Genomic DNA, 12,188 nt, shown 5'->3' on the forward strand with positions numbered 1-12,188 from the left:
TCGAAATTACTAGGAAAACTTCTTAGAAAGTTCCACTTGGAATTCCTCTAGAAGTTCCTGCACGAATTCTTCTGGAAGTTCTCCCAGGAAGTTCCATCAGGAATTCCTTCGGAAGTTCTTCCAGCATTTTTTCCGGAAGTTCCTCCTGGAGTTTCTACGGAAGTTCTCCCAGAAATCTTTCCAAATGTTTCTTTAGAAATTCCTCGGGAATTTCGTCCAGGAATTCCTCGAGAAGTTCGACCAGGAATTCCTCCAGAAGTTCGTCCAGGAATTACTCCGAAAGTTCCTCCAGGAATTCCTCCGGAAGTTCCTCCAGGAATTCCTCCGGAAATTCCTCCAAAAATTCCTCCGGAAGATCCTCCAGAAATTCCTCCGGAAGTTCCTCCAGGAATTCCTCCGGAAGTTCCTCCAGGAATTCCTCCGGAAGCTCTTCCAGGAATTCCTCCGGAAGTTCCTTCCTTGTGGGCAGCAGGGACTATGTCCAAGGGCTTGACGATCCCTCCCCAGGCCATCTGCGGGTTGTGGCGCCTGCCTAGGATGTGGTGGGGTTTGGCAGTGGGCCCTGTTAAACCTCTATAAAAATCTGCATGAATCCGCAAGTAGGCTCCGCCAAAGCGACCGTGTGCCGCTCAAAGCTTACAAGCCCAAGTCCTGGTGTTAGGTGGGACGCTAAACAGCCCTGACACGACGGCCCTCCGACGAGACAGGAGGTTATCGCAGGCCCAATAAGCCGCCTTTAAAAACAACTATTACGAACGACATGGAAGATAATACGACTCGATACAATCGGCAACAACCTAGGCGACGAATAAAGGATCACGATTGATAGCTTGGAACATGGAACTGCAAGTCGCTAGGCTTCGCAGGTTGCGATTTCTCCGGAAGTTCCTCCAAGAATTCCTCCGGAAGTTCCTCCAGGAGTTCCTCCGGAAGTTCCTCCAGGAATTCCTACGGAAGTTCATCCAGGAATTCCTACGGAAGTTCCTCCAGGAATTCCTACGGAAGTTCCTCCAGGAATTTCTCCAGAAGTTCCTATAGGAATTCCTCCGGAAGTTCCTCCAGGAATTCTTTCAGAAGTGCCTGCACGAATTCCTTCAAAAGTTGCTCCGTAAGTTCTTCCTCGAATTCTCCGGAAAATTCTCTCGAAATTACTAGGAAATCTTCTTAGAAAGTTCCACTTGGAATTCCTCTAGAAGTTCCTGCACTAATTCTTTTGGAAGTTCTCCCAGGAAGTTCCATCAGGAATTCCTTCGGAAGTTCCTCCAGCATTTTTTCCGGAAGTTCCTCCTGGAGTTTCTACGGAAGTTCTCCCAGAAATCTTTCCAAATGTTTCTTTAGGAATTCCTCGGGAAGTTCGTCCAGGAATTCCTCGAGAAGTTCGACCAGGAATTCCTCCAGAAGTTCGTCCAAGTTTTTTTTTTCGGAAGTTTCTCCAGGAGTTTCTAGCAATTTTTCCGGAAGTTTCTCCAGGAGTTTCAACGAAGATCTTCCAGAAATCCTTCCAAAGTTTCTCCAGGAATTCCTCCGGAAGTTCCTCCAGAAGTTTCTACAGAAGTTTTTCCAGAAATTCTTCTGGAGGTTCCTCCAGAAATTACTAGAAAAGTTCCTCCGGAAATTCTTACTGGAATTCCTTTGAAAGTGCCACCAAGAATTCCTCCGGAAGTAGCTGCACGAAATCCTCCAAAAGTTCTTCCACGAATTCCTCCGGAAGTTCTTTCTGGAATTTTTCCGGAAGATCGTGCAGTAATTTCTCCAGAAGTTTTTTCAGGAAATTCTTCCAAAAAATCTTCTGGAAGTTCCTACAGAAGTTTCTCCAGGAGTTCCTACGAAAGTTCTTATACAAATTCTTCCGAAGGAATTAGTTGGGAAGTTCCTCCAGGAATTCTTCGCCAAACTTCTCCATGAATTTCTTGGAAAGTGCCTCCAAAAAACCTTTCCAGAACTCCTACAAAAGTTCCATAAAAATTCCTCCAGGAAATCCTAAGGAAGTTTCTTCAAGAATTACTTTGAAAGTTCCCCCAGGAATTCCTCCGGAAGTTCTCCATGATTTCTTTTGGAAAATCCCATCTAAGTTCCTTGGGAAGTTCTTCCATAAATTTGATGGGATGTTTCTTAAGAGTTTCTTGGGAAGTTGGCTTTATAAAATTATCTGGAGTTCAGAAGTTCCGTAGAAGTTGTTGCTAAATTTCCCCGTGTATTACTCTAAAAACTTTGCTGGCGATCGCCTAGAATATCCACCAGTTTTTCCCCATAGAATTTCTGCTGAAATTATCTCTGGAGTTTCTTCAGAAATCCCTCGAAGAACTCTTCATATATTACTGCCAGAGCTCTCCAGAAATTTAGACTGAACTTCTTTTGAATCTCAAATAGAATTTTTAACCCAACTGCTACCCACCACCAGCAATTCCTCCAGAAATTTCTCTTGGAGTTTTTCAAGGAATTATAAAAGAAAATATAAAAATATAAAAATATAAAAATATAAAAATATGAAAATATAAAATATAAAATATAAAAACATAAAAATATAAAAATATGAAAATATAAAAATATAAAAAAATATAAAAATATAAAAATAAAAAAATATAAAAATATAAAAATATAAAAATATGAAAATATAAAAATATAAAAATATAAAAATATAAAAATATAAAAATATAAAATTATAAAAATATAAAAATATAAAAATATAAAGATATAAAATAAAATAAAAATAAAAATAAAAAATATAAAAATATAAAATATAAAATATAAAATATAAAAATATATAAAATATAAAAATATAAAATATAAAAATATAAAAAATATAAAAATATAAAATATAAAAATATAAAAATAATAAAATATAAAAATATAAAATATAAAATATAAAATATAAAAATATAAAATATAAATATAAATATAAATATAAATAAAATATAAAAATATAAAAATATAAAATATAAAATATAAAAATATAAAATATAAAAATATAAAATATAAAAATATAAAATATAAAAATATAAAATATAAAAATATAAAATATAAAAATATAAAATATAAAAATATAAAATATAAAAATATAAAATATAAAAATATAAAATATAAAAATATAAAATATAAAAATATAAAATATAAAAATATAAAATATAAAAATATAAAATATATATAAAAATATATAAATATAAATATAAAAAATATAAAATATAAAATAAATATAAAAATATAAAATATAAAATATAAAATATAAAATATAAAATATAAAAATATAAAAATATAAAATATAAAATATAAAAATATAAAATATAAAATATAAAATATAAAATATAAAAATATAAAAATATAAAATATAAAATATAAAGATATAAAAATATATAAATTTTAAAATACAAAAATATAAAAATATTAAAATATTAAAATATTAAAATATTAAAATATTAAAATATTAAAATATTAAAATATTAAAATATTAAAATATTAAAATATTAAAATATTAAAATATTAAAATATTAAAATATTAAAATATTAAAATATAAAATATAAAATATAAAATATAAAAATTTAAAAATATAAAATATAAAAATAAAAAAATATCCAAATATAAAAATGTGAAAATATGAAAATATTAAAATATAAAAATATCCAAATATAAAAATATGAAAATATGAAAATATAAAAATATTAAAATATGAAAATATAAAAATATAAAAATATAAAAATATTAAAATATTAAAATATAAAATTATAAAAATTTAAAAATACGAAAATATAAAAACAAAAAATATAAAAATATAAAAATACAAAAATAGAAAGATATAAAAATATGAAAACATAAAAATATCAAAGTATCAAAATCGAACACCTAAATAAAGAATTTTAAATAAAAGTATCAAAATATAAAAAGTTTCAAAATTTAAGAATATAAATATGCAAATATAAGAAATAAAAATATTACAATATAAAAAATTTTAAACGATTTCCAATGTTTGTTTCAAATTTTGTAATTTCTATTTTTAGTAGGGGGAATGACGGCTTTGGCAGGTTTTGTTCTATTATTATTGGCAGGGGGTTTTTTATATATTGCATATCAAAGAATATTGTGGCCAAATTTCATAAAATTCGGTCGACAAAAACCCCCCTGCCAATAATAGAACAAAACCTGCCAAAGCCGTCTATTCCCCTATTTGTTGTTTATTTTTCATTTTTCTTTTGTTGATTTTTAATAATATTTTGTCTTGCTTGACAATTACAAATAAACTATTGTTTCATTAAGAAAATTATTTTGAGCTGTTTCCGATGTTGTTTTATTTCCAATGTTTCTCCCGCCCTCACTCTCAGACAGGAAAAAACATAGGATCATTTGGGTAGCACTCCTACTCCCTTCCTGAGCGTTCATTACACAAGCGCATCCTAAGCAAATGGCCTAATTATTTACAAATTATCACTGAACACCTATAGAAAATAGGCAATTCGTAACTTGTAACTAATAATTCAGGACGGGAGTAAAGATGCTGCTCAAATGGTTGCTTTTCTTACCGCTTTTTGTGATCTTCAATTAGCCTTTGACATGTCGACAGATCCGTACAACTCATGTTTTGCTGTTTCATAATTATCCAATCGGTTGCTTCCTTTGTTGTGTGTGCTTCCGATTCCGGAAGAGTACCTGTAACAGATTTTCACCGTTCACATAGCATTGGTTGGGGCAGAGCACTAAATGAATGAAAAACATACCTGCGGAACCATATTTTTTTCTTATCGACGAACGGGTACCTTCGCAGGAAAGCAACGAACTCACAAACTCCATTATTTTACCTGCGGAATGAATGTAACTTGTGAATCAAGCATCTAAACAGAGTTTCTGAAACACGTCAAATTTTGCACTTCCACGGCTGATAATAAAATGGATGCTTACCTGCGGAATTGTTTTCCTCGCCCTCATGATGAGTATTCGATGGGCACGATGAGCAAGAGCTTTATTTGTCAGCAAGAGATATGGACACAGCACTAATTTAACTTCACATTTTCATAAATAAATATAGTTTTGGAAGTAAATTGATGATTGCCGATCACCGTCGTTCAGCGCAAACGAAGAGGTGAAAATGGCTGTCAATTGGCTCCTGTGTTGTTGACGAGTAGTTGCAGTTTTTTTGAAGCGATATTACGTTGATTTCTGTAATATTATATATTATTGTGAACCAGCATGATGTGCAGCATTTTGAATGTAGTAAATTGTTGAAAAATATGGTAAATTTTATGCTTTAATGACGTAATTGAGAGGTGATTATTCTCAATCAAATCTTACGGGTAGCGATGTAATAAAGTGTTGAAGTGACGTGATAGTACGTGAAATCACCAATTACACCAATTTATTGAGTGCGTTTCGTAAAGTTGCGTCACCGCATTTTAATATATTTTTGCTGTGTGGAAGTGGCACTCTCAACGGAAGAGCAGCTAGGCGCAGCATCTCTTGAAGATGACTGGAGAGATATTCGATCCGCCATTGGAAGCACCGCAACCGCTGCACTAGGCACGGTGGCTCCGGCTGAGAGAAACGACTGGTATGACGGTGAATGTGAGCAGTTAGTTGAGGAGAAGAATGCAGCATGGGCGAGATTGCTGCAACACCGCACGAGGGTGAACGAGGCACGATACAAACGGGCGCGGAACAGAGCGCTGCACTGGGTGATTACCAAGGTTTGGGAGGATGAGGTCCTGCCTGGATTGCTGAATTGTAGCAACTACCGCGCAATCACATTGCTGAACGCCGCCTACAAGGTACTCTCCCAAATTTTATGCCGCCGACTAACACCAATTGCAAGAGAGTTCGTGGGGCAGTACCAGGCGGGATTTATGGGTGAACGCTCTACCACAGACCAGGTGTTCGCCATACGTCAGGTATTGCAGAAATGCCGCGAATACAACGTGCCCACACATCATCGCATATGATACAATCGATCGGGACCAGCTATGGCAGCTAATGCACGAAAACGGATTTCCGGATAAACTGATACGGTTGATCAAGGCGACGATGGATCGGGTGATGTGCGTAGTTCGAGTTTCAGGGGCATTCTCGAGTCCCTTCGAAACGCGTAGAGGGTTACGGCAAGGTGATGGTCTTTCGTGTCTGCTATTCAACATCGCTTTGGAGGGAGTAATACGAAGGGCAGGGATTGACACGAGTGGTACGATTTTCACGAAGTCCGTCCAGTTATTTGGTTTCGCCGACGACATTGATATCATGGCACGTAACTTTGAGAGGATGGAGGAAGCCTACATCAGACTGAAAAGCGAAGCGGAACGGATTGGACTAGTCATCAACACGTCGAAGACAAAGTACATGATAGGAAGAGGCTCAAGAGATGTCAATGTAAGCCACCCACCACGAGTATCTATCGGTGGTGACGAAATCGAGGTGGTTGAAGAATTCGTGTACTTGGGCTCACTGATGACCGCCGATAACGATACCAGCAGAGAAATTTGGAGGCGCATAGTGGCTGGAAATCGTACGTACTTTGGACTCCGTAAGACGCTCCGATCGAATAGAGTTCGCCGCCGTACCAAACTGACTATCTACAAAACGGCTATAAGACCAGTAGTTCTCTACGGACACGAGAACTGGACGATGCTCGTGGAGGACCAACGCGCATTGGGAGTTTTTGAAAGGAAAGTGTTGCGTACCATCTATGGTGGGGTGCAGAGCAGATGGCGGACGGTACGTGGAGGAGGCGAATGAATCACGAGTTGCACCAGATGTTGGGAGGACCATCCATCGTTCACACCGCGAAAATCGGAAGACTGCGGGCCGGGCACGTAGCTAGAATGTCGAACAGTAATCCGGTGAAAATGGTTCTCGACAACGATTCGACGGGAACAAGAAGGCGAGGTGCACAGCGGGCAAGGTGGATCGATCAGGTGGAGGACGATTTGCGGACCCTCCGCAGACTGCGTGGTTGGCGAAGTACAGCCATGGACCGAGCTGAATGGAGAAGACTTTAATGTGTAGCACAGGCCACTCCGGCCTTAGTCTGATAAAATAAATAATACATTTTGCTGAATTAGCTTGGGTAAGTGCTCAGATGGTATATTCTCTGCGCCTCGTAATAAATTAAATAGCTTGATGAACATGACATCAACATTTTCCAAAAGCAAGTTCATCTTGGCTTGTTGAACTATCCAATGTGGCACGGTAACATGAAATCTGATTGATCTCTACAGCAACATGATTTATTGGCAAGAATGATCATAAGAATTAAACTAGACTATACAATTTGAATACGGATTTATCATATCAAAGCCCATTTTTCGTCACTGCAGAAAATAGAATGTGCCACTCGTTGCAAAACTCAATTTTTTCAGCACTCGTAGTATTTATCCAACTCGACACGAATGCAGGTGTTAAGTGTCCAAAATAAAAAATAAATGTATCCAACTCGGCAAGCCTTGTTGGATAAACATACAACTCATGCTGAAAATAATCTTTTTGCAGCTAGTTGCACAACCTACTATTATAGAATCCGTAACTCTCGTTACGCGCACAATAAGAATAGAAAGATTACAAAAGACGCCACTTGTTAATTCTCTGCTCAATATCAAATACCCGTTCACATTGGAAGATACGTAGGTATTATTGAAGTGAAAGGACCAGAAGAAGACGAAGAATTTATGAACGGTCCCCAATTAATAATTCATGAAGAACCGGAACAGTAATTGTTAGTAACCCTAGTTATTCGAAATACTGGAAAAAAAGTTGAAGCGTAGTACGCTCCTTGAACTTCTGAATGAATGCAAAGCAAACAACCATCAGACACCTAACCACGAGTACTATCGTATGTAACTCTCTTTAATGTTCCCCACCCGCAGGGTACTAATAAAAGTAAATTCATATGCACAAACACACAATCTTGCCGATCGTCTCCTCGCGGTACAATCGTTAATAAGATTCTCAAAAGGGTCAACTGTCATAAAATTAATTCGATTTCCTACAACAAACACTCGCGACCAGTCAGTGCACTAAGTACCTCGATACGTGTAGAACGAAATGGAAATGCAAGGCGCAGTCCTACGAACTGCGAACTATAATTACTTATTGCCCTGTGGGTAGTCACTCCCTTCGGACGGTTTGCGGCTTTGTCCTATTCATCTTCAATGGAATTCGAATCCGGGGACACAACTCGTGTGACCTCTCCCGTCATCCGAATATATGCAGCAAATTGGAAATTATTTGAAGTGGCGCGATAATGTTCGTAATGAATTTGCTCGAATACCGAAGACATTATTGAGATTTTTTAGGATGCGCAAAAATAAAAGCACGACAAGCTTCGTATTCTAGTGGTGGTCGTTTCAGGTGGTTTCAGCTTTATAAGCAGGGTTAGTAGTTTTGAAGTATTATTCTTTAATTTCGATTGACTGATTTGAAGGAGACCGACGAGTGAGTGGGTCGTTGCTGGGTGGTATTGTTGTTTTCGTCGTGTGGCTAGCGGCCGAGTTATGTATATCTATCTGGTATCTCACCATTGAGAGAAACGAATTAAAATATTGGTACTGATCCTAGACTTGCGCTTTTATTCGCATATCAATTATAATCGTAAACAGACAAGTAAAACGCAATTTACAGAGGTTTCTTATTCTTGAGATTTATTTTCAACACTCATGATTACAAAAATAAAAGATTAAAAATTGGACCTAGTTTTCTGTGTTATCGGACAGAATCCGGATTGTATTATCGTTTTATTGAAAGGACCATAATCCACAACCACGATAAATATTTGCCTTATTTCGGGCATTAAGATATAAACAGCAAGACGACGATTGTATGAAATAGGATAAGCTGATGTCGCCTATTCTGATGGTCTGATGGACAAGAGGGGATATGAGACATGACGATATTCGTTTTTGGTGGATCGCTTGGAGAGCAGCACAGCATCGAGGAGATGATACCCATCAATTACAAAGCACAAAATAGGCATATACAAATCCTCTTTCCATTTCGACTTTGCTTTCGACGCAATTTGATGAATCACCTTTACTTAAGAGGCTAGGCACCGCTATTTTTTTTATTGTATTTTCTCATCAATTGTGGAAAAAACATTCATACGTTTTAAATTTTCACCTAGGCATCCACCTTTTGAAAGGGATTAATTTTTTGTCATGTTCGTTGCATATACATATCATATTTTCATTGCGATATGCATATGATCATTTATAGGCCATGTGAACAACAGTGAAATATATGATTTAGAATCACTGTTCATGTAGTTGAACTCGCTGGAGGCAAATTCCAGCTGACACTGTATCAATTTTGATTTAACATGTCCACTTCGTGTGATTATGTATATAAATAATTGTACGACCATTTATCACGGCACGCAGGGGGTGTATGCAAATTTCGATAGAGCAAGTTTGTCTCAAGAATAAAAAAAATACAATAAACTCACCCATAGAAAGAAGAAACCATTCGAGCCAAGAAACGAATTGTCATCTCAGATCACTGATGGGATCAACTCGGGATCTCAAAAGGATAAATCACATACATTTATTTAAAAATTCGAATCATTTTTCGTTAATCGTTCTTTATCAAAGTTTATGTCTTCTTACTTTATTGGTATTATATCCTCCCCTGGGATATTGCCATCTCGTAGATAAGCGTTCCTTTTGCATGCGTATATAATGTCGAAAAAACTTGTAGCCGCGCATCTTCCCACTAGGTAACGGAATGCTTCTATAAGGTAACCTCTTCTTCTTCTTATTGGCCTTACATCCCCTTATTGGCATTCCAATGGGACATTGCCGCCTCGCTGTCTAGTGTTTATCAAGCACTTTGACAATTAGGAGGCATTCGTAAATTACGTACCGCTAGGGGGGGGGGGGAGTATCCAAAGTGTGACAATCCATACACATATTTCAAATGATTCATACAAAAAGTTTGACATAGGGAGGAGGGGGGGTTGAAAATGGCCAACTTTTGCGCTACGTAATTAATGGATCTTCCCTATTAACTCCGAGGCAATTTACCATTTTTATATTTCGTATATCATGGAGCTAACACGATGATATTTGTATGCCCATGGGAAATCGAGAAAAAATCGAACCCGAAAAGACCGGACCGGGAATCGAACCCAGCCACCTTCAGCATGGTCTTGCTTTGTAGACGCACATACCGCACGGCTAATGAAAGCCCCAAATGAATCGCTCCGCTTGATAAATCGAGAATATTTTTCATCAAAAAAATCCTACGCCGGGCTAAGATGGGGCTCGCCGTCTTATGATTGATAATATTATCAATTATAAACTTCCCAGGTAACCAGTAAGCATTATATAAAGCATTTAAGTGGCATTATATGCGCCTTTACTGCAAAACTTTAAATGCCAATAAGCCCTTTAGTCGCCTTTAATGCTATTTTAATGCAGGTTTTGGCCCAATATATGGCTGCTTAAATGCTCAATCCTACTTTATCGATAAAGTAGAAATTTTACTGAGTAGCATTTATTTAGCATCCGAAATGCTGAATTAATGCTTAATTTTAAAAACAAGAAAAAAAAATTTTTTATTGGCATTTTTTTCTATTTCTTTTTTTACATAGTTTTTTTTCATATTATATCGTTATTGTATTTTCTCATATTTGAAATGGAACATAACTTTTTTCTTTCTTCTAGCGGGATTCGAACTCGCGCTCTTGCCACCTGACGCTGTAGTTGTCATCGCCCTTACCAGCTGGGCCATAAGAGAGAAATGATAATGGGAATAGTTTTGCCCAACATAAACACTACGCCCGTTCAGGAACATTGAAACTTAATCTAACTCATCTCAGAATTCAACCGTCACAAACGTCATACCCAGTTGCAATGAAACAGCTACGGTAGTGCTGCTTTAATGCATCCAACGAAAATAGTGCAATGGAATAATTAAATGTATCTGAATTATGTAATTACTGATAGGGTTAGGTTAACGACAAGTACTCCTGTCAATGGTCGGAATGGAAAAACATTCTGCACATACCGATTTCTATTCTCAAATGTAAGTTCATTGGTTTCATATTGGAAAACGTTTGACGTATGAACAGTACAGGCCTTAAAGTGGCACTAATGTAGCTGTTCCATTGCACCTGACGAAAAACAACATTGTGCATTCAAAATGCTATTATAAGACTATGCATCTCATGATTGCTTTGAAAATGCTTATTAAGAACAGCTAGGTTTTCGAAATGCTTATTTACAGCATGGAGCATATGCAATGCCAGTATAATGCTACTATAGTGCTTACTTTAATGCTTATTGGTTACCTGGGTTGCTTATAAGAATAACTGAAGACTTTTAAACTCTAAATTTCAACATATTCATGGGGTTTCAACAAACCACCGTCAATATGTTACGTTTCAAAAGTACACTCAGATAATGGATATTGTTGAAATAAAAATAAAATTAGAATCCTTTAAAAATATCAACAATTGCTTCTTAAGTGGCTGTAATACGCAAGGTACAACTGTTTGCGTTCCACATGCTGCGTTCCAAACGTGCAGAGGATTTGTCAAACGCGCTACATGTTGGTGATTTTGATACAAAGCTCCAGTCGTCTCCATGTAGGCACACATTATGTGGGATAATAGAAACATAACTCCGTATAGCTACTTACTTTTTCGTCCAGCATTCAGCGGCAGCACGGGAGTTGTCGTCATCTTGGCCAGCAACTATTTTCAGCAAATGATTCAAATCGCTACGCTCTATATGCTTAGCTGTTCATCTAGACAAGCATTTTCTAGCACCCCTGCAAAAAATAAATAAAATATTCTTAGTTTTAATGCGCAAACGGTGATCAGTAATTGCAGAATCTGTTTCGATTTAAGTTTTGTAATTTAAAAGTTTTTCATTCAATGTCCATCGACAAACTTATACGAACTCTCATTCTCAAAAAGGATATCTCTCTACTATGATGACGCAATGTATGTGTACAATCTAAGCACAACTCCTTTCCAATACATAAGACTTATCTATATTTTTAAAACATTGATGTTTATACAACAATAAGCGAGTAGCCATCGAGCAAGTAAGTACAGTGCGTGTTTTAGTCGTCGCGAAGTAGTAAGATATCGAATCAATCTTCGGGAAAATGCGTTAGACACGCGTTGCTTTTCCGGCTTTGTATTATCATGAATATGGCGTCGTTCAAAAGAAATAATAAGTCGCTTAACAAAGGCGATTTCCAATAGTTTTCCTTC

The 12,188-nt window shown here is 36.3% G+C and overlaps 1 protein-coding gene across 1 annotated transcript in view; it reads right to left on the bottom strand.

The window, feature by feature from the left end:
* The window catches only part of LOC134205151 (scavenger receptor class B member 1), a 72,648-nt gene that overhangs the window by 38,965 nt on the left and 21,495 nt on the right, over nucleotides 1-12,188 (bottom strand). The window contains exon 2 of the mRNA XM_062680127.1: nucleotides 11,606-11,737. Within this exon, the coding sequence (XP_062536111.1) occupies nucleotides 11,606-11,648 (43 nt within the window). The 5' untranslated portion in view covers nucleotides 11,649-11,737. The remainder of the gene's footprint in view (nucleotides 1-11,605; nucleotides 11,738-12,188) is intronic.

The sequence above is a fragment of the Armigeres subalbatus genome, chromosome 1 (assembly GCF_024139115.2).
Source record: "Armigeres subalbatus isolate Guangzhou_Male chromosome 1, GZ_Asu_2, whole genome shotgun sequence".
NCBI classification, from domain to species: Eukaryota; Metazoa; Arthropoda; class Insecta; order Diptera; family Culicidae; genus Armigeres; species Armigeres subalbatus.